General features: G+C 37.0%; 2 protein-coding genes and 1 pseudogene across 8 annotated transcripts; 1 reads left to right on the top strand and 2 right to left on the bottom strand.

The window, feature by feature from the left end:
• The first annotated feature begins 592 nt into the window (after positions 1 to 592).
• Positions 593 to 23,051, top strand: LOC105039172 (uncharacterized). Of its 7 annotated transcripts, none has more exons than XM_010915225.3 (2): positions 593 to 1,385; positions 22,739 to 23,051. In XM_010915225.3, the coding sequence occupies exon 1, from the start codon at positions 752 to 754 to the stop codon at positions 1,382 to 1,384; it is 633 nt and encodes a 210-aa protein (XP_010913527.1). In that variant the 5' UTR covers positions 593 to 751; the 3' UTR covers position 1,385; positions 22,739 to 23,051. The 7 variants fall into 7 exon arrangements, with proteins under 7 accessions (XP_010913527.1, XP_010913526.1, XP_010913525.1 ...); XM_010915224.3 differs by lacking the exon at positions 22,739 to 23,051 and adding an exon at positions 11,919 to 12,153; XM_010915223.4 differs by lacking the exon at positions 22,739 to 23,051 and adding an exon at positions 11,880 to 11,898.
• On the bottom strand, positions 10,150 to 12,557 carry LOC114913368 (xyloglucan O-acetyltransferase 3-like; annotated as a pseudogene).
• Positions 13,184 to 17,199, bottom strand: LOC105039173 (xyloglucan O-acetyltransferase 3). Its single transcript, XM_010915226.4, has 3 exons — positions 16,570 to 17,199; positions 16,206 to 16,492; positions 13,184 to 14,414 (listed from the first exon to the last, which is right to left on the bottom strand). Exons 1-3 carry the CDS (start codon positions 17,102 to 17,104, stop codon positions 13,647 to 13,649), a joined length of 1,590 nt encoding a protein of 529 aa, XP_010913528.3. The 5' UTR covers positions 17,105 to 17,199; the 3' UTR covers positions 13,184 to 13,646.
• Positions 23,052 to 23,164: the final 113 nt, after the last annotated feature.

The raw sequence follows: 23,164 nt of genomic DNA, 5'->3' as shown, positions 1-23,164 counted from the left end.
AAATAATTAATAAAGAAAGAGAGAGAGAAAGAGGTCAAAGTAGCGTGTGAGAGGAGAGGAACGAGTGGTAGGATATGTGAGTCATTAAATAGAGAATATAGATCATAATTACTCTTTTGATATTACCTTTTTTATTCTTTATTTCTTTAAAATTTTACATGAAATATATGATTGATTTATAAAATTAGTGGTATCAATTTTAATTTTTTCTACTAATGTGTGTGTGTATATATATATATATATATCTTATTTAATTTTTTTATAGGATTAATTCATCCCACATTTACTCACATGTATCCACCTATAAAGTACTCTCTATAAAATAGTATTATCCGACCCATTAATAACAAAAAACCTCTACTTGGTGAGTTTTTTTTTTTTTCCTGAAAGGAGTACTCAGTAATCTTAAGATACATGAGTGGCAAAAAGCAATACTTATGGGTCTTAACCCAGATTACACCTTCTGGACTCCGGACGGAAAACCTAATGGCCCACGACAAAATCTAGGTCAAGATCCCACCCACCAACAGGCTTCACCAGGAGTCCGCCACTCCACCGGCCAATGGTCAAAGGGGTCCTTTTATCCGCAACGCCAGCTCTGCCGCGCGTTCGTCCAACGCAAAGGGAATACCGACCGCCTTTCCACTCCTGACCCGGCCTCAGCATTTCCTCTTTTCACCCCCACGCCCAAGATACTTCTTTTATTGAAGTCGACGAAGGTGAGCGCCGCCGGCGACGAGGAGGACGCGAAATGTCGCAGGGTGCAACGCCGCCGCCGCCGCCGCCGCCGGTGGCGGCGGCGCAGCGGGGATACGCGGTGGAGTTGTACTTCGATCCGGCGCTGGAGAACCAAGTGCTGAAGGCGTGGAACGTTCTGGCCAGGCGGCAGATCAGCACGCAGCTCATCGAGATGGCCGCCCGCCCCCACCTCACCCTCCTCTCGTCCCCCTCCCTCGACCCCCTTAAGCTCCACCCCGCCCTCCGCTCCCTAGCCTCCCGCCTCGACCCCCTTCCCCTCTCTCTCTCCTCCGTCGGCGCCTTCCCTTCCTCTTCCTCCTCCGACGCGGGCGGTGGTGGAGGCGGAGGAGGAATCCTCTTCCTCGCCCCCACCCCCTCGTCTGCTCTCCTCCACCTCCACGCCCAGCTCTGCGATGCCCTCAAGAAGGAAGGGGTCGAGTTGCCCGAGGAGTTCCGGCCCGACGCCTGGGTCCCTCACTGCTCCGTCGCCCAGGACGTCCCCAGGAGTCGGATGGCCGAGGCCTTCGGTATTCTTCGTGACCTCAAACTCCCTGTCTCCGGCTACGCCATGGATATCGGTCTGGTGGAGTTCTCGCCTGTCCGGGAGATCTGCTCATTTCCTCTCGGAAGCGCCCCTGATGCCTGAGGTAGATCATCAGATTTAGATTTATTTTTCCCCTCTTCTCGGAATATTTGTTCCATGTGGATTGTTTGATTGCATTCTGGTGTCAAAAACTCATATTTGATGTTGTTGTACAAACTTGAGTGATCTTGAAGCAAGCCCGCCTGACGTAAGTTGATTGGATTTCCCTCTTGCTCCAGGTATAATCCTAATTTTTCTGCATTAAGAATTTGTAGTGTCAAAATTTTATCTTGATGACAGTTGCTCAACTTATCTTTCCTTCTAATGGTTGGATGGTTTTCATCGCCTTTTTATATGAGCAGTTCATTGAACTGAACGAATATGGAATATTTTGTTGGCTGGGGTGTTTCCAATGACAATGAGGGCGATAAACTAGCCCATATCTTTGTTTTCCACTAGCAATTTGGAATTAGAACTTTAATAATCAATATTCTTTATCAACGGGGACATGATATTGTTCTCAGTATTGACATCTTTTTTCTGGTAATCATCAAAGATCTAATTTCTTATGAAAGGACAGCTGCTGGCTTGTTGAACTAACCAGTTGTTTTTTTAATTATTTTAACCTAACCTTGTTATAAATCATACCCATAGACTCTTTCATAATCAACTTTTCATTGGCTCTGACATCATAAAAGATGATTATTCTTCATCAAAGATCAGATGGCTATTTAAGATCCTCATGTCATAAGCCAAGGTAGAAACAAGGAATGCAGCCATAACCTTAACCACAAACCTCATCAAAACAGTTTGGTCCAGCTTTACAAATTTGTGTTTTCCCAGTCAGTTTTATGAAGGGCATCTCAGTGCTATTGAAGGATTTCAAGATCTTTTGTTAGAACTCGCATCAATGTTAAATCATGTTTCTTCTCCCTTCAACACCAGGTTGAGTAGCTTTGTTTTCCAAGGACTTCGATCCATACTTTGAAGCCCATATCAATATAATCAGTTCTGCAAGGCTTTCTCCCCAATTTTCAAAAATATTGCATGCTTCCAGTTTTATCATGCTTCCATCTGGATATTTTCATCATTACCCTGTTTCTTGTTGGCTTTACTTAGCACCCAAAACTCCATCATGGTTTGCATCCCTATTGATTTTTTTTTTTTTGTGAAGTTGTACCCCTAAAACACATTTCGGTTGCATCCCTATTGACTTTTGGTTCAGTATGCCCCTAAAACACATCTCCATCTCTAAATCCAAATTTATGATATGGTATCTTTTGGTCATTAATTTTGACTAGGGCCTCGTGTCATCTCCATTTCCATTTGAATTGTAGTTCCTACAATTTCTTTTCATTTTACCATTCATTAAGTCTTTATCCTCTAAATATGTTTGCCATAATTTCAATTTAGCATTTAAGCTTAGCCATTTCTCATAAATTGCCAATAAACCATGATGCACCTTTTTGAATCAACTAAAATTCATCTACAAACAATATAAAAAGATCTAGGCTTGTGCTGACCATTTACATGTGCCCATGTGACTGATAATGCACTTTTGTTTTGGCACAGCTACTTTTGGAATTTGTCACTAACTCAACATGTCTTTGTTAATCAATACACGTTATACATACACCTTTCTTCTTGATGCTCATGGTCTTCTATCATCTGCTAACTCCATGTGTTGATTCTTCAGCTGAAACATTTTAAAGCAACATGACTGTATTTTATGCATCAGACCATTGATGGCTTGGAATTATTCTTACTTATCATTCCGTTACAATTTTCTAGTTTATTGAAAAATTGTTTACATATGCACTGAAATTGTCGAATTCTAGTTTAATAATTGTCATTCATTATAAGTAACAAAGCTCTGTGTGCATTCGTAAAGTTAGGGGATCCTGTGTGACACTATGATCTTTGTACATTTTAATGAAAGCTTAGCTAAGGCTATATTGGAAATCAGTCAGTGTATAAAATGAATATGTATAAATGGAGATCACCATGGCCAAGATCCTTAGTTAAAATACATAGCAGATGTTGAACCCGGGTTATGTAGTGAAGATGATACCAGTGTTCCTTACAAAAGAAGAAGAAGAAGAAGAAGATGATGATGATGATGATACTTAGCCTTTTGGTCTAGAATTGCTTGGGTGGTGTGAGATAGGATTAGGTGATGACAGTATTCTCAAGACATAATTTTTTGTAGAAACAAACATAAGAGTGCAAGTACCCTGAATAACGTCAAGGAATCGATTTGTTTTCAGGCTATGTTAAGTATGTTTGGATGTTTGTGGGTTTGGGCAGAAGGGAGAGGAGGGTGTTTGCCTCTTCAGTATTGCTAGTGAATTTTTTATGTTAGTGTTTATCGAGTAGTCGATCTGTTCAAGAGTAGTCGATCTGTTCAAGTTATCTGGTTGTTGGCATTATTCTGCTGTGGTGACACCTTATACTGCTGCTGTTTGATGTTTTCAGTCATTCCAACATTATACCAGGGCAAAGAGAATATGAGAGCAAATTAATGTTTCTCATGTTGATGCCCATGACAGAATGAAATTGGCTGGGATCTGTTTTGTTGGAAGTTGGTTATGAACCAAGAAATCACTTTTATAGACAGCAATTGTTTACAAGGTTTGGGAAGAGTACCTAATTTATTTATATAGTCAGTAGAGTTTTGAATGGTGGCAAAATGGGAGTTAATCTCCTAAAAGAGAACTTTAGTTACACTGAATGATACAATATTATCAGGTTTGGGGTTTTAGAGTTTAGACTAATCTGGGTAATGAATGTATCTAAGAACTTCTTATTTTTAAAAAGATTCAAACTGGACGAATCTGGCTGTTTGTAGAGTGGGAGCTTTTCTTGCATATTAAAAAAAAGGAAGGAGGTGAGAATATTTAAAATTTGTTTCTTGGACAGTGCTCCATGATCAGGCTCATATTTGAATTTTCCAGCTGCACAAATTCTTTGTAATTGCATTGGCTGTAACCTGAATTTCAGAGGAAATATTTCAGAGATAGTACTTGTAAAGGTGCTTCTTGCACTTTCCAACTCTCATGGTTTTGTTAGTTGATTTGGTTATTAGGCATATATAGAGTGATGGGAAAACACTATGTTTACTGTCAACCAGGGGTATCACATTACAAGATTTTCACTATGAAGTATATTATTTCTTGATGACCTTAGAACAAGAAACTTTTTGGTTCAGAGTGCCTAAATTTACACTGAATCAAAACTTTCAAAATCTTTGACAAACTAATTTTCATAGATTGGAAATTTGCAGGGCCTTTAGAACCATCAACAGGCAGCATGGTCTATGATCTAGATTAAAGCTCCTAAATTTAAACAAAAGGATCAATCCAACAGATGAAGTGAATAAAGTTTGGATGGTGTATATGCATCTGAATAAGCATTCAGACATATGTTTTCTTGAAAGGCTATGCTTCTTGACAAGTTGCAGAGATAGATAGGTGATTTAAAGTAGAAAGTTTCAGCAGAGGAGAGAAGTAAAAACAAGGAGAGAAGACATGGAGAAGAAAGAGGTATTAAGTGCCAGATATCAAACAAAAAGCATATAGACACAGTTGTTGGCTATTAGTGCAGGAAAATATAAGACCAGAACAGCAAAAAATGAACTCCTATATCATAAATTTTCTTGTGTTCTGGGTTTATTTTTTGAATGATTTTTAGGTAGCCTTGAAAAGGTTAAAAGAAACCTGTCTATGTATCATTTTTGCATAGGTTATAATTTTCTTAGTTATCCCTAGGTTAATTCACTTATTATAGGTACTCTGTGGCTTTCATATGGTTCACTCTTGGTTAAGATAAATGGGGGCATATGAGTCAGATTTTATCTAAATGTCTATCATAATTAGCAGAGCATGCTGCTACTCTTAGTTGTATGAGTTTGTATTTGAGCAAAAAGATGTTGCACATTAGTGCTAACTGTCCAATTAGTTCAGGATGTGGTGAGAATCCACATATTTTTCCACTCCAGCTCTTCTTTGCATTAAATCCTATATCATTTTGGAGACTTTAAAATCCTCCAGTTTAAAAGAATTATAGTAAAAACAAACAAGTTGCATCACTTCAAATTGCATCAGTTTTGTATTAGATCAACAATATCTTCCAGCAAGCAATTTGGACTTTGAACAGTTGAAATTCTGTGAAAAGATGGATTTTTTCATTTCATTACCTTGAGAAGTGCACAAAAGAATCGACTAATATCTCAACTCTTAAAGAATGTCAGATACATTCACTTAGGGCTTATGGTAACAGCTTTGCAAGAACTGTTTACCTTATGAAGAGGTATGCTTAAATTCAAAGTTAGAAACACAGTCTTGTAAAAGATTTATAGTCCGTTGGAAGGAATATCTGATCTCAATGATGCAAATGCAAAGCGGAGCAATCGTACAAAAGGACAACTAAATTTGATTTAGTAGTTAATATGTAGGTCTCCATGTTGAACAGGTTTGATATTGATGTATGATAATCTTTCACTTATGTTCAGTTTAATGATCATTACTCTAGGATGTTATGATGATCATCTTTTTTCAAGGTTAGTTTTGACATCTAATGTTAATTTTTGTATGTTTGGAATGTTAAGCCAACTTAGATTATCTTATAATCATTAGAAGGTTTACAATGGGTATCTTTGTCATTATTGCTTGGGTTATCATTCGATTAGTAACCCTAGTTAAGTTACAATTTAGTTTTCCTGATGAGATTATAGTTATCAGAAGTATAAAGTGCAAAACAGATCTTGAGTTGTATTTTGACTGCTTTCATGAATCAATAGCTGCCGGCTGTAGGTTTTGGCAGAAACCATCCATCTTTATTCTCTAATCTTATTTCGGCATTTATTCTGGAAGGCGGAAGCATATTCAAATTTTACAATGTATTATATCAGGTACCACATGCAACTCTTAGGTACATTACCCAGGGTATGACTTGGTTGTTGCTTAGCCCACAAGTAGGTGTAAGGAATGTGTGATTGCTAAATTAAGCAATGTGAGATGCCCTGAGCTGCAGAGGAGTTTCTAACTATATCAAAAGATCTCATGTGAAGCAATAAATGAATCGATCCTTCTGGAGATGAGCCAGTGACTAGTATCATCAGATTCCAGAAAGGATCACATGAATGGCTTGTCCTTGTTGTCAATAAATCTGTAGTTATTATAATTCTTTGTTTTGGTTTCCCTTTTTTTTTTTTTCCTGTGTGTGTGTAGGAATAGGATAGGCGGGTAGGCTTTTGGTTTTCATGACTCGAAAAGGGCAATTGGTCGAGCATATGTTGATTTGTTGAGTTTTACTCGAGATGCTGGAGTTTTTGGTTGTGGCATGCATTGCTTGTATCAGGATGTCACTTAAGATGTGACTGCTTGCCAACAAAAGGATCAGAACAAATATATGCTAGATTGAGATATGATCATGACATTTGTAGCTATTGCTTACAATAGGAATATGCATTTTGTAGAATGGAAGGATGACTTTAGAAACCAAAGAAATGTTGAAAGAGGTCACTCTCACAATTTTAATCAGCTTCAGAATGTATGATAACCATGGGTGCCACCAAGGTTAAAAGTTTTGGCCGAAATGCACTGGTTTCAGCTTATTTTGAACCGGGAAAGGCCTGTTCTACGGAGCTTCAACCAATTTAGATTTCTGGTTTCAATCAGTTTTGATCAATCTTGACAGTCCCCCACCCCCCACCCCACCCCCACCAAACCAAAAAGAAAAAGATGTAATTCTAAACTCGGGCCAGCGTTTCTGCCCCCAAACACACAAATGAGCTTTTGGGTTAGTTTGTGGGGTGGGCCTCAACCTATGTAAAGGGCCCCGTTACAGTTCTTAAAGAGACCATTGTGAACATTGAATACAATTTACCATTGAGTACAAGATAACATATTGGTTTTTATATAATTGGGCAACTTCCTATAAATATAATTAAATATTCATATAATGCTTAGAATACAATGATATGCTTAGAACTATTAAAATTGTATTAATAAAGATCTTATATAACACAAAATGCTTTAAAATGCTGTGTAAGAACATTTTTTGGCTTCTTTTTTTTTTTTTTTTAAATTTCTAATTGTCTTTAGCAAAATTGCTGAAATAGCTGTAACTTCCAAAACTGAAATTTTAAGCTTGATCGAAATCAAAACCAGGTTTGATTTTCTGAACCTTGGTTACAACATAAAAAGAGATACTTGAAAAACGACTACCTTCTTACCTATTGTGGATGAAGACTCTTGCATGACCACTTTTTATGATACATAACATTAAAACAAGCCACTAAATGTGTTTGAGGTCCAAAGTTAAGGATTAAGACTGTGTATAAAGCTTTTCTGTTTGTTGTGCCACTTCAACTATTTGATGTTTCAGATTCAAGAATGCAAAAAAAAAAAAAAAAACCTTAAATTTCATATTCATGTCTCTCCATTTTTCCCTTATTGGTTGGGTTCCACGGTGATGTTGGAAACAAATGAAAGTAGTGCATCTTTATGCAATGCAGGAGAAGAGATTTTCTTTGATCTTTTTCTCCTCTTTCTCCTTAATATCTAATCTATATGGGTGCCTGTACTCTATCTCTTCTCTTTGTATACTGTTGAAGAATCTATATTTTTTATTAGCCTTTTATAAGAAAAATAAGTTCTTAAATTGGAGTATATAGTTGGAACATTCAGATGTTCTCCTGGAAACATGATTTGATGGAAGCAAAATAACTATGAAGTTGGGGGAGGTTAAGAAGACTTCTTACATTTAGGCTGCCAAAGTTGGTGCATGACCTTTTTGGTTTGTGATGCGCACCAGACGGATTCTTTTTTGATTTTTGGCTCGTTTGGATGATTTCACCAGCTCATGTGAATTACCTCAATTTCTGGGACAACAATATCTAGTTCTAAGGTGATTTTCAGTATCCTGGAAAAAAAATAATCAATATTGGAAATCGATGATTGCCCGGATTTCCTCCCTTTTTTCGCTGCTAGATAGAAGCTGCAAGCAGTCAGATGTTATTTCAGGACAGCAGCTTCTGTAATCCAAACAGTGACTCAAGATGCAAATAATCCTTTTTTTTCAGTTCAAGAGTGAATGAAGATATATGGTAGGCTCAACAAGAGGAAGTATACTGTGATGAAGTCATAGACAGGTCCCAACGATTATTAGTTGTTGAAAGCACAACATTTTCAGAGGCAGGCTCTGAATTTCTAGCAAGTTGATCACAGATACCTTCAGAATAACATAAAGAAGAACATGTAGACAAAATATCTGTTTGGATATAGTGGAAAGGTTTTCAATTCACGTTCGACTTTTGTAGGAATTGGATATGTTAAGTTTTTTTCTTCCCTTTTTTTTTCTTTTTTCTAAAAGGTATGCTTTCAGATGGAACCAATAAATATCCCATATGGTTTAAAAAAAGAAGAATGAAAAATCAGGAAGGTCAAGAAAGAGAATCGAATCATTGACAAATTCCTTTATGCTGGAAATACTTAATTGGTTTGAGAAACTTAGCAGTATCATATGGAAAATTCACCAAAAATTGATGTCTTTTGTTATAAAAGACAGCCATGTATGTAGTCAGAACTTTGGCATAGTCCTCCATCCGTCCCATCTTCATTCTGTCCTTAAAGGATTTTTCCTCTATTTGTGTTAAGAATCAATGCTGCCTAAAGCATGGATTACTAGCCAACATCCCTTAAGAATTGATATCTTCACAAAGAATGGGATTGCCATCTGAAAATTTGTGCGGGGTGCAATATTTTGATGGATCCCAATTTGAATAGATCATCAGTCTTGGACCTGCATGAAGTTAATAAATACCTGTTGCCAAGATATGTGGGTATTTGGAGCAAGGTTTTCCTTTCTAATATTCCTTAAACTTGTGAATATTTACCAGAATGATCAGATACAGATAAAATTATGGAAAACTAATTTGGAAAGTATGCCTTGACTTCTATATACTCAAACCTCAGACCTCAGCACATAGTTGAGAAACATCAAATACTTTTAAATAAACAGTTAGATATGCTTTTAACATTTCTGATTGATCTGATTGTAGTTAATTTGTTTGATTATGAACATATGAATATGGTTTGTGACTTATTTCTAGCTGCAATTCTGAGTCAACAAGTAAATCGAAAAGTTGGATTGTTTATCTAGTTCGCTATTTTACTAATTTAAGGCAACATTTTGCTTGTGATTTTTGTTTCTGTTTCGCATTGATAACTGAGATAGCCATATTGTGTTATAAATCATAAGTGGCAAGTTATTTTTCGCTATTCCATCAAACTTTCAAAAGGAAGCACAAAACTATGTAGGTGTTTTGAATGGAAGCAGGCTTGTTACTTCTGCTAATCAAATTCCTTCTACCTCAAACTAATGACAAGAAAGGAGGTCTGCAGTCTTAACGTTTATGAAGAATAAAACAAGGTATCACAAGTAATAGCAAGCATGTATTACCCCCCTGGTTGGATAAAGTGCTTTCTCTAAATTATGGAGGCTTCAGTTAGTGTTGGGCAAAATTCCTCATTTGTAAGCAATGCTGACTAATGGCGTTTATTGCTTGCTGACATGCATATGAAACTAATAATACTATTCTGACAATCACATCTCTGTCCTGTTAATTTTTTTTTAATTGGAACTCTTCATTACCTTTGTTGCCCATTGCTGATTATGGAGCACCTATCATGCAATAGTTTTTTGTTAAAAGCTATTTTAGACCAGGTGGACCGGTGCACACTTAACAAGATTCACTTAATTTAGTTTCAAATTTGGGCCAAATTTCAGAACACTAAAAGGATGAGTATCATTATTATTATCTAAGTTCAGCCAATTGATGAGTACTGCAGTTTATCGTCCTTCAACTCTGCAAACAACAGATCATTCCAAATATCATTGACCCTGGCAGGCATCAATGCACAATCATTATAGCCTTTCATCCATTGATTGTTCCATTATGACCAGATTTAGTCACACCCAAAAGCATGAACCTTTTTGTTCCTCTTTGCTCTTCCACTTGCAATCTCTCCACCTCCTCCCCTTGAGCATTACCAGGTTCCCATTTGGTCCCACTGAAGCTCATATCTCCTTCATTCAATGGTCTGGTCCTGTGGCAATACCCTTCACCATTCCAAGCCCCCATTCTCGAAATGTGCTGGTGAGAATGTCTGTAGCAAGTAGCCCCTCACATTTTTCACATTTATTTAGATATTTGCATTCTGTTCTGAAGACCCTCCAGACAGCATGGTTGATTCCTAGGTCTGTAAGATCTGCCTCCAAGTAGACATACACCCAATAAGCTTGCCTCCCTCGTGCAGAGTTTTTCCTGAAGAACCAATGATCATCACAGATGACAAGATAGTTGATCAAAGGAAGTTTTTCAGTCCATTTGGTCTAGATCGTATGTACAAGTCAAACACCCAAGAGGCTGATCCATTGATCCTTCTTTCTGTTCCTTCCACTAAAAATCTGGTCCAGAGTCTTGAGGGTGAAGTCAAAAGATTTGAAGTACCAAGTCCAAAATTTGTCTTCAGCATCCTTATGCACTTTTTGTGGAGTCTCAATCTGCAAAATTAGTGGAGGAATTATTGTTGGATATGTATTAGCCAGTTTGTGATTGGATATAGTGCATTTGATCTAGTTTCTTTATTAGCAGAATCAAAGGACTTTCCACCTGAGCTGATCCATTCAGTTGTTAATCCTATTCGACTTGCATTTTGTTGCTATTCTTGGTCATTGAATTATTGGACTTTGTTCATGATCTATTTGAACAATAATAATTGAAGGAAAGAAGGTTCACAAACTATATTTCACATGACGATTCATTTCTGTTTTGCCTAAGGGGATGCAAGTATTGCATATCAGATTCAAAATTCAAACCAGAATTTGTCTTGGAATATTAACACTCGTCTGTAGGATATTAAGATTTTCATTTGCATTTTCATCTTGATATATTTAAATGATTCAAAGAAAGTAAATTTGAAATTGTTGAAGAAGCAAGTGCTAGCATTTGGTCTGTAGAAGTGAGAGCAGGGAAAGAATTACATCACTGGCCACAATGTAAGGCTTTTTACGTTTTATAATTTACATTAGCTTCTAAGCTTGCTGGAAAATTAAGAGTGTATTTTACTAGATTGGGAAGGTAATATTAGTCCAATAAGGGGACGAAGGGTGAGAAGCAAGATTATTGAGAGACCCAATTTATTTTCTAAAGAGGTATGATTTCTATTAAGTTATGGAAGTCACAAACATAATTGGTTGCAGAAACTGTCCACCTCGCTCACCAAATGATAGCATAACTGGGCAGTTAGTCTGCTGATGTGTTAAAAAGCTCTATATTTTCAGTAACTGTCACTAAATATTGAAGCTTAATTGGTCTTAGTGATGGTCATCACAAGCTTCTGCAATTTCTTGGAAACTCCCAAAAAATGCTTGAGTTTCTTTTAAAGTTTGTTGGGATTTTCATTTCATGTTCTTTTTGTCATTTCCTTAATCATATTTCTTGTTCTTTAATATTTCATTTTCCGCAACTTGCTTAATTTTATGGCTAGAGTAGGTTGCAGGACATTGAACAGAGATTGGGTTTATCCTGCAGTAATGGGGAGGACATGATTGTTATGTCTAGAATAGGGAAATTCATTCCTCTTCTGGATCTTCGTCCTCAGAACTCTATGTGGAGTAACTGCCGAAGCCTCTTAAATTTTAGTTGAATTATTCTTGTTTAATTAATTCTTTTATCATATGCTTCATCATCCACTACAAATCATATAATTTAGCTTTCTAAACATTCTAGAAAATTTGAAAGCTTCCCCATGTATTTAGCCAGTTTTCCATAAAATGATGGTGATATAAACATTTACTATGTTATTTCTCTCAGAGAGAGTTGTGTTGGGTTGGGGGGGTGGGGTGGGGTGTGGGTTGGAGATGTTTAAGAAAGGGCTGTGGTTGTTCCATTCACTATATCGAAGAGATGGAGACCGGAGACCAGAGACTAGGTAAGTACATGTCATGCTTATAAGGTTCTCAGCAAGAGAAAACATAGGAAATTAGGAAGTTTATCTAATCATACTGTCCACGAGGACGTGATGAGGTACGTGACCCGGGCATGTGGATTCTTTTTTGGTAAGCGGAAACTGATCTTTTGAGAGAACTTGATGGATGTATTGTTATATGTGTTTTTATGGTGTGTTCTGTTCACAGCCTGTTCTTTGATACATCCACATTCATTTTCCATTTGACGAGATGCAAATAGGACGAACGCATCCTCTGAGAAAATATCAAATCCGATCCTTGAGACAAAAGAAAAATCGAGGATCTTGTACAAGATACTCTTTGGGAGTGAATTAATAATTTGTGAGTACTGTGACTGTTCCATATGCAGGCCAAGGGAACCATGCATCCAATGGCCGGGGACGCGAGTCCACCTTGGCTAACTCATGGCACAATCCGCAGGGGCATTGGATCTGAAACCCTGCACCTCCACAGCCAGTGTCCTCTCTGTGCATGGACTGTAACACTTACTGCAGGTGCGAAGCTAGGAACTGTATATACGTCATCCATTTCCTACTTATCCAAGGGGATGCCAAGATCTAAGCGTCTACATAGGAATATCAGTATAGATTAAATAGGTTGAGTAGGAACAGACATCTCTCTTGAATGAGATCAATAAAAAGAGACGTTGTCATCAGGCTAGCTGGCAGATGGTTCTTTTTTTTACTATTGGAAAGTGGGAGGATGGACCCGCCTGCTAGTTTGCTGAACAGAAAAAAACATGAAGGGAAAATAAGTTTTTTTTTTTAAAAAAAGGCATCATGGTTATCTAAGGCCAAGCAAGTGCTCCTTGACCAGAACAAAGCCCTTTTTATTTCAATGAGGAATTCTGGATCATGGTAAATCTTGCTTCAGGTAAATAATTGGATTGTGCCAAATTACATGGAAGGTTCTGTTGCCAGATACTGATTCCACGGTCCACCATTTTAGGTCCGCATCTTTTATTCAAGCTCTGAAACTTGTAGAATGATAGTTGCTTTAAGCTCTAATAATGTGTGGCTGACACCCATGACAAGAAGATATGTATAAACGAAAGGAGTTGGGGTGGTCATTGGAAGTGTCCTATTTCTTCCACCGCACGGACGGTGTGAGCATTTATTTTTTCCATTATTCATGCAATTGCTGATGCTGGTATGCATAAACATTGCATGCGGAGTTTAAAATTTCCAACAAATTTTCTACCAATTTCCAAGAAACTTATCTGGATTTTGTTTGAATGTTAAATAATAAAAAATCGATACATTCAAACATCCTCTATCTTCTTGAGATTTATCTATAAAGCAACTAATTCTTTCTTCAGAATTTGTAGCAATAGATCATTCAACATGTCAACTGGCCCGGGCAGGCACCAGTGCAGGCAGTCATTAGCAGTAGTCCATCTCTTGTCCCAGTTTGATCCAGGATGCCCATCAGCCCGAAACATCATAGCCTTGGTGACGTCCAATAGGCCGAACTTTCTTTTCCCTACCATCTCTCTTTGCTTTATCCTCTCCAACTCTTCCAATTGGATGTTCCTCAGCTCCCAAGGGATCATATCTAAACTTACCTCACTGTCATTTAAGGGTCGAGTTCGATTGCAGTGTCCCCCAGTGAACCATGAACCACCCTCAAAATGTGCTGGTGTGTAGGTCCTTACGAAGGTTACCAGCCCTTGGCACTCCTTGCATGTACTTATGAACTCAAGAGCTGCTCTGAGGGTCATTCTGATAGCGAAGTGGACACCATGGTTTGTCAAGTTGCCTTCTTGACAATTGACACAACCTATAATTTTGCCACCTTTGTGCACGTAATTTTTTCTGAAAAACCAGTTACCACCAGAAATGACAGCATAGTCTACACCAGGAAGTTTGTCTGCCCAGTTTCTGTTAATCTGATCAAGGTGTACGTCAAATGAGCCTGTAGCCGTTCCATTCACAATTCTCGGTATTCCTAGTGCAAAAAATTCGGTCCACATGACCAAGAGGGTGAAATTGTGGGATGGAAAGTACCATGTTCGATATTTATCCTCGGAATCCTTGTAAATTTCTGCAGGAGTCTCTGCCTGCACCCAATTTCAGTGAACTTTTTTATTTTTTTTTATTTTTTTCTGAGACGATGTTAGCACTTGGAACTTTATGTTTGTTTAGGGAAGCAAAACCAACTAAAACGCAATACCAGTTAGGTTGTCATCAGCATGCATATGAATAAATAGAGAGAGACCAGCACAAAATCAAATTATGATAGTTTTATAACTTTTCAGTTTGTGCAAGGATCTTGCATGTTACAAGATCAGAAGAGAGATAGGTTTGGCAGAATGTGTGAGAAATTTTAATTCAATGGGAATGAGATTGGTTTTGTTTTTATTTCTCTATTGGAAGAAAAAACGAAGTCCTTGGGATCCTACTCTGTTATACGTAGAGCTAAAGCTGCAAATGGATCCGATTGATTCATGATCCAATCCGATCCAATCCGCGTAGGTCCAACCTAAATCATTTTAAATGATCTGTGGGGCCGAGTTGGGTTTTAAAATTAAATCCGTTTTATTTTTCGGATTGGGTCTGGATTCACTGAATTTTGATCCGATCCAATTTTTTGAGACTTTTGGTTGATTTGGATCTGGAGATAAATGATCCGATCCGATTTGACTCGTTCAATCTGAACTCAATACTAGATTTGAACACTCAAAAGTATGAAATATATTTACATTAATGTCAGCTATAATTTGAATTAGTTGATCAACTAGTATTTGGCAAGTTTCAGTAAATATATTTTAACTAAGACAAGGAGTGTTTGATGATGATCATGGTACAAAGAATCAATTTATTTATACTAAACTTGATAACTATTTTTGTAATTTATTTTAGTATTTAAAAGAGTGTGTGATATAAGGGGAGATGGAAGCTCCGATCACTATCGCTAAAAAGTGTTCGGTATATTGGAACGTAGTTGAAGTACAGTATCTAGATTAGTTAAAAATTCATAAAAATTTGCATCATATAATGAGATTTGACAAATACATAGATAAATAATAATAATAATAATAATAATAATAATAATATAAGTCATAAGCACTATTTTTATTATACGTATATCAAGAATTTGAGCTCTGTCCTACAAACAGACCTGACAAAAGCTCAAACTAATAAAGTTTATAGGTCTAATGCCTTCCAGAAGCTAGGATGGCAACTCTCAAGTTGTTAACCAATACTATCAGTTGAAATTCATACTACTTTAGGGTGATTCAATTTAATTTGGATCGAAGATGAGTTATAATACATATAGCCTCCTGAAAAGAAATTTGGATGGATTAGTGAATCCCATGCAATTATTTACATAATTTTTTTTATTATTTTTTCTTATAATCCAAATCAGAACAGATCCAAACTCAGTTTCAAAGCGAATCCGTATTTCATGAATTGTGGTTGAGTTATATACGGACCCAATTCGATCCAACCCAATCTTTTATTGGGCTGGATTTGGATTCAATATTAAAATCCATTCAAGGAACTGGATTGGATCGAAGTTATTCATGATCCGGTCCGACCTGATCTATTTCCACCCCTAGTAGGGGCCTTGAAGCCATTGCACCTTACTGTATCAGCCAACGGCAATTGACCGGTGGAAGGCATGCCTGACCTTAAGTTACATTCCAAAAAGAAATATTGAATACGTAATACCTGCTATTTTGGCTGTTTTTTGTTGAGATGAAATGTTCTATATATCATTACCATGATAAGATTAATCTAGGTTGCATGGATGTCAGATTAGGTTATATAAAAAACAAAATAAATTGAAAAAAAGAAGTAATCAGAAACTATTAGAAAGAAGGAAAACAACTGAATTGGAGAATCACCTGAGATAGGAGACACAGAAGCGATTCCATCTGGTTCCTGGCTAGTGAGTCCCCAATAAAAGCCAGCTTCTTTCCTTGAACAATATTCAGGAACATCATGGGCTCAAATCTCGGCAGCTCACACCCATCTGGCTGCCATCTCCAATACAAATAGTTCTGTTTCTTCCCATACTTAACGCAGTTCTTCGTCTCAGGAAGCGTTGGGCATGTCATGTTGGTATAAACAGACCCTCTTGGTTCCTTAACCCATTTACCCTTGGACATATCACAGAGCTCTTCCATACCATCTATACCAAAAGTAAAAGTATATGAACTCAAGTCTTAATAATACAATGATAGAGGAAGTGATAGGTAGTGAGCTTACTAGCAAGAGTTGGCGAAGAAGAGAGCTCTGAAGAGGGGTTCTGAAACACTGGTGCCATAGCAACTTTACTAGCAGGGAGAGGTGGGCTTGGGCTGAGGCCTGCCTTGTCCATGGTTGGTCGAGAAGAGGGGTTTGGAGGAGAGCTCTTTATTGCAGGTTTCATGCTGTTGTCATAATTGCCAGTGAGAGAAGGGCTTTGGTGGTGCCCTTCATTGGTTGTAGGTGGTGGAGAAGAGAGCTTTGGAAGGGGGATTTGTGCTAGTTGTGTTACACTCTTGTTATCAGTATTGATGGTAGGGCTCTGGCTGAGGCCTTGCATGGTTAAAGGGTTGGAATACTGTAAGATGAACAGAAGGAAGATGGTGGAGAGGACCAGCAGCCACAACACCAAGTACCCAATCTTCTTTTGGATCGCTTTCCACTCCATCGAGCAGTGTAATTTTGGCATGGAGGAAGAAAGAGAGGTCACCATGCTGTTCTTTTTGGAGATGGTGGAGCTCCTGGAAGATGGTAAGAAAGGGGTGCAGAGCCACATGAGTGGGAGGACTTCCAATTCTTCTATGTTACTTTGTTAGCTCAACTAATGATTTAAGAAATTGGAGTATTAGGTGTTGAACCCACCCTCCCTACGTGGTAGGTATATATGGATGGGAAGTGTGGACATTTTTTTGAGACCAAATCAGTGTACGTGTTATCTATTGCTTGAGGTGGCTGCTAACTTGTGACGCGCGCCACCCAACAGCTGATCGTTTTGGTGATTTTATTGTAGGAAATTGGAATCAGAGCCACTAACCGCTGTGAGGGTACCGACCACGGTCCAACTAGTAATGGTTTTATTTGATGCCGTACCAATAGCCGTCGTATGTAAGAAGGGGAATCTTGCACGGTAAAACTACTTTTATTTTATATCTTAAAACTGATATATATATATTTTTTATTTGTAGCAATCATCAATTTTTAAATTGGATGTCGCTGCTGACGAGAATATTTACATCGCAACAACATAGCGCATCCACCAGATAATGCACATTCACCAGAAGAAAGGTGGATGGACACTTTTCAATATTTTAATTATATACACTAATTTTTACTTTATCTTGAACTTTTTAAATATGTAGAGATGTTTAAAAATAGATATAATGTGTTTCTTAATATATATATATATATATATATATATATATATATATATATATATATATATATATATATATATATATATATATATATATATATATATTCTTTATGCTTCGAAGATAAAGGAGGTGATTCATCGTCTTTGTCAAAATGATTAATTTTGGATTATATTAGATTATGATATCCCTGACCTCAGAAGTCGTAACTATAGCATGAAGAATAATAAAAGTGTGCACAATGGTTTAGCAAGGTCTAAAAGGACCCTTCTACAAAAACAAAAGTACACTCTATTCTACGAAAAGTAAAAATTGGCAGGTTGTTTCATTGGTTTTTTTTTATAAACTACCGACCTATAAAGGATGACTCGTCAAACAGTGCTGTTATTTTGTATTTTATAATTATCCACTCATATCATAAGAACACTGAGGATGCATTTGATTATATTTTTTAATTTTTAATTTTTAATTTTTAAAAAATATTTTTTATTTTTTTAATTTTTATTATTAAATAAAAATAAAAAAATAAAAAATATGTTTAATAACTACGTTGCTATAGAGTAAAAAGCAACGTTAGGAGACGGTAGGTGGACAGTTCGATGAGGGAGAAGAGTTCAAGAAGAGAGGGAGAAGGAGGTGGGGAGGTGATGAGTTCGACGAAGAAAAAGGATTTGAACTTTTTACTTTTTGATTTGGCGTTTTAGATGTGCGGAAGCAAAAAAAAAAAAGAAAAATAAGTTTTAAAAAGTAAAAATTTTTTATTTTGCATATAAAATAATTATTTTAATTATTTTAATTTTTAATTTTTATTTTTTATGATATTATCAAATAATATTTTTTAATTTTTATTTTTTAAAAATTAAAAAGTAAAAAAAATATTTTTTTAATGACTAACCAAATGGATCCTAAATTTTTGATGGTTAATATTGTGTGAAACAAAATTACACCCATAGTATATACTAGCAAATATTGGGCAACATATCCATTAATTTTGATTACCAATAATAATGAAATTCAAACCTAAGCAACCATGGTAATTATGCTTTTGATATTGCCTTTCAAGAAAATGCTTTTAATAAATATAGCTTTGGTTGATGCAAACGATTAAATTGACCAGCCGTCTCCCTCACAACGTTGGACCGCTGAGGACCAATGGTTCGGTACGTACCTAAACCGCATCACTGGGCTGAAAGGTGTGGGAGCATGCAATCTGTTTAATTGCAACACATCCACCCTCTAGGAGGTCAAATCAGACGTATCAAAAAGGCTTTAAAGAATGACGAGGTCAAGCAATAGTCCTTAATCTGGACGGATACTACGAGGAGATAGCATTTACGTCGGCCTCAATAATATATATATATATATATATATATATATATTTTTTGATTTATTGCATTAAGGCTTCGAGATGCTGAAGTGGCCGTGGACGAAGGGAAATCCATGGACCTGAACATCATAATACATCTGTAAAAGAAGTCTACACTTACCGATAGTTATCCATCGGAGAATTCTTCGATGTTTAAGTTAGCTGAAACTTGAAAATAATAGAAAAAAAGTGAGAGCTTGATTTTGCATATCTCGAGGATAGGGCCGATAAAAAATGATCCGATCCACCAATCTGATCCATGTTCGATCCATCATAAACAAGTTTGGGTTATAAACAAGTCGATCTATTTAATATGTTTAATATTAGGATCGGATTTGAATTTTAGGTATCTAACCCATTTAGTATTCAGGGCAGATTGAATCACATAACCCATTTAATCTAATTAAAACATATTTAACCTGTTTCTGATTTATTTGCTCTGACCTGTTTAATCTGTTTAACCCGTTTAAGACCTGTTTAAAATCTATTTAACATGTTTTTGACTCATTTAACTCAACCTGTTTAATCTCTTTAACCCATTTAATCTATTTAACTTAATGTGATCTATTTAATAAATGGATTAAACGGATCGGATCGGATTACCTATTTATTAAACAGATTGGATTCATGTTTGAATTTTTGATCTATTTAATAAACAGATTAGATGTGGGTTGATGATTTTCTGATCCGATCCGCATTGATTCAATCCGACCCAATTACGATCCCTACTTAAGGATCTCTTTATTACCTCTTTATATAAAGGTGGAATAGTATACCGTTACATAAGCTGGTATGTTAGATCATGATCTGTTAGACTGTTAGGATAGGAAATCTGAAGATTGTTAGCCGTAGATAGTGGTCACGTTCTAACAAAAGTTCTTGGTGGTGGCCCATGTTGTTGGGCCAGTCCGTGACTTGGAGTTAGGACATTGTCGAACCTCTGGATGTGTCATCGTTGGTATTGATCATGGGAAATCATCTCATGCGATCAGTGATGTTCGGACCATGGGATCAATTAGTGTGCAAACAGGGAGGTCAAATGGGAACATCTTAGTTGGGAGTTTGGGGAAAGGAAGAAAAAAAAATATTAGTAAGAAGAGAAAAAAAAAAGAAAGAAAGTATATTTCTTTCCTCTTGGTTGAGAGTTTAAAAAAAATATATAATTTTTTTCTTTCTTGGTTGGAAGCAAAGAAAAAAGGAAAGAAAGAAAATATCACAATCTTCTTTTATTATTCTACCTAATAAATCTCTGAAAAAGAGAAGTAAAAAAAAATAATCTAAATGGAAAAAGGTCTCGATTTTTTATTATTTTTTTATTTTTTTTAATTTTTTTCTATATTTTTCACTAATTTTTTTTTTATTTTTCATCCTTCAGAATCAAGAAACCCCTCCATCTCCCTCAAGTGCTCTCCTTCCCCATAGATCTCCAAAAAAAAAAGAGAAGTGAAAATGTTCGACGGTAGATTGTATTTCCTTATTTAGCTAATCTAATTAAAGATGGTAAAGATGGCTATGAGCTATCAACAATTTGGCTGTTTTTTTGTAAAAAAAAAAAAAAGTTGTATATAATGGGGTCTATCCCATCCCATAAAAAATAAAAAAATATAATCCTATTCCACTTTCTCCGGTATATCTTTTCTTCCTTTTTCAACTTGGTATCGAAGCAATATTCTGGTCCCAGTCCATTGCTTCTTCATCATCCCACTCCCTATTCAACAAGACCTATTCAAGCCTTGTCATCAACTTTCTAAGACGCTCATCCTCTTACCAGAGCCTTCAAAAAGCCTTCATTCCCTTCATCCCCTTACCATCACCGGTGTTCATCGAAAGATGGCCATCCCCATCACACCGCAACCTTCCCCTCCCAAGATGCCCTCATCCGTGACCCCTTTATTTTCGGTGACACCCTCGTCTGCCACTTTGCCGCTTCATCCTATCGTTGCCGCCTCATATCGTCGCCCCTGCTGTGCCAATCCTCTCCGTCAATGATGCCGAGCCCGTGATCCAGGGGGATGCCGAGTCCACGATCCGAGAGTTATACCTTTGGGTCCTGTAAGTTTTTCCATCTTTGGGGCTTAGAATATTAAGAAGGATTTCCTCCTTTTTTTTAAAAAAAAAGGGATGAAAATCATCCGGTGATCTTTTTTTTTAGCTCATTTGAAGATGTCAGGCGGTTTCACCAAGTAGGAGCTGGAGAAGGCAATAAGTGAGGTGGTGACTCATGCCTGTAACTCTCGGTCTGGGATGGATAATCCTTCTCTCCAGATCAGTTCTGTTCGATTGGATGGATCCCTCACCTATCTTTTATGGGCCAGAAATGTGCGGCAGTTCATCAAAGCCCATGATTTAAAGAATTTTCTCATCGAGACTAAATCACAGCGACCAACGGGAAACACTGCATTGGTACAATGGGAATTAGAGAACTCACTTGTGATGGCCTAGCTAATCAACTCCATGGTGCTCTCTATTGCTCAGGGCATGTCGTTCTTTGAAACCACTCAAAAAATTTGAGAGGATGCTGCCCAAACTTATCCCCAGCAAGGCAACACAGCCTAAGCTTTTAAGCTCAAACATAAGATATGTGCACTCAGGCAAGGCGAACTTTCTGCCATCGCTTACATGACAGAGCTTCAACGTCTATGGTCGGAGCTAGATTTTTATCACCCCTTCAAGGCCTATTCTGTTAATGATACTACTGAGTTCAAAAAATTTACTAATGAGGAGCAACTTTTTGATTTCTTTGCCGACTTTAATGAAGAATTCGATCTGATCAGAGTTCAAATTTTGGATTGAAGTTCCGATCTACCTCCTCTCAATCAGATCTTCTCACCAATTCTAAGTGAGGAGACTCATCGATGTGTGATGATCGCCTCCTCTATCGATACGGTCTGTTCTACGATGGTTACTCAGCCACAATCAGCCTCATGATAGAAACGATCGAGATATGTGGATATGCTCTTATTGCAACAAACTAGAGTACATCCATGATACATGTTGGCAGTTACATGGTCGTCCTCCATCTGGCCAGGATTGTGATAAAGGAGGCCGGCAAGGTGGTGGGTGCTCTAAAGGAGCAATCGACCGTAGTTAGACCAATTTTTTTGAGGTCCACGATGCTACTTCATCTATTTCAACTCCTCTATCTATCGTGGCTTCATCTATTTCTACTCCTCTGTCTACTACTCCATCTGCTGATGCTAGTGGTTCTTTACTTATGGAGGAACTGTAGACCCTACATCACACTTTGGACAAGCTGAACACTTCTTCTAGCAACATCTCTTCATCTGCTATGGGTTTGCTTAGCAATTCTTCCGATCTTTCTTTCATTTTTCATTCTCATTTTACACAATCTAATTTCTCTCGCATTAGTTCTTATACTTCTGATAATGATAGTGAACTTACTGCCTTAAATATTTTTCAATATTGGATCCTAAACTCAGAAGCTACTGATCATATGACAGGACAATCCAAGTTATTCATATCATATTCACCTTCTCTGATCAAGATAAAATTCGTATAGCTGATAGATCCTTCTCTATCATATCAGAAAAAAGTTCTATCAACTGTATACTGATCATGTTCTTAGTTGTTCCATAAATCTCTTCTCTATCAGCTCCATTACAACTGCTTTAAATTGCAGAGTCACATTTTTCCCATTTATTATGTCTTCCAGGAGCTGACAACGAAGGAGACGATTGGGCATGCTAGAATGCATGACAGACTTTATTATCTGACTGGAAGAGGATAGAAAGGTAATCTGGAGACTAGCTCAGTTGTATCTTCTTTCGAGAATGCTGTGCATGAACTCCAATTACAACATCGTAGGCTTGGACATTTTTCTTTCTCTGTGTTAGCAAGACTCTTTCTTAGTTTATGTGATATCCGTGAAAAGCATAAATTGATTTGTGATGCATGTGAATTTATTAAACACATACGAATTATTTATCTTGTTTCCGGCACTCAAAATATTAAGATCTTTGATGTTATTCACTCTGATGTGTGGATGTCGTATAGTACTATTTCTCTTTCTGGACATCGATACTTTATCACATTTATCGACTGCCATAGTAGAGTGACCTGGGTCTATCTACTAAAGATG

Source organism: Elaeis guineensis, chromosome 1 (assembly GCF_000442705.2).
Source record: "Elaeis guineensis isolate ETL-2024a chromosome 1, EG11, whole genome shotgun sequence".
In the NCBI taxonomy this organism is placed as follows: Eukaryota; Viridiplantae; Streptophyta; class Magnoliopsida; order Arecales; family Arecaceae; genus Elaeis; species Elaeis guineensis.
Note: the sequence above shows the minus strand (reverse complement) of the source record. Positions and strands in the feature narration are given on the sequence as shown.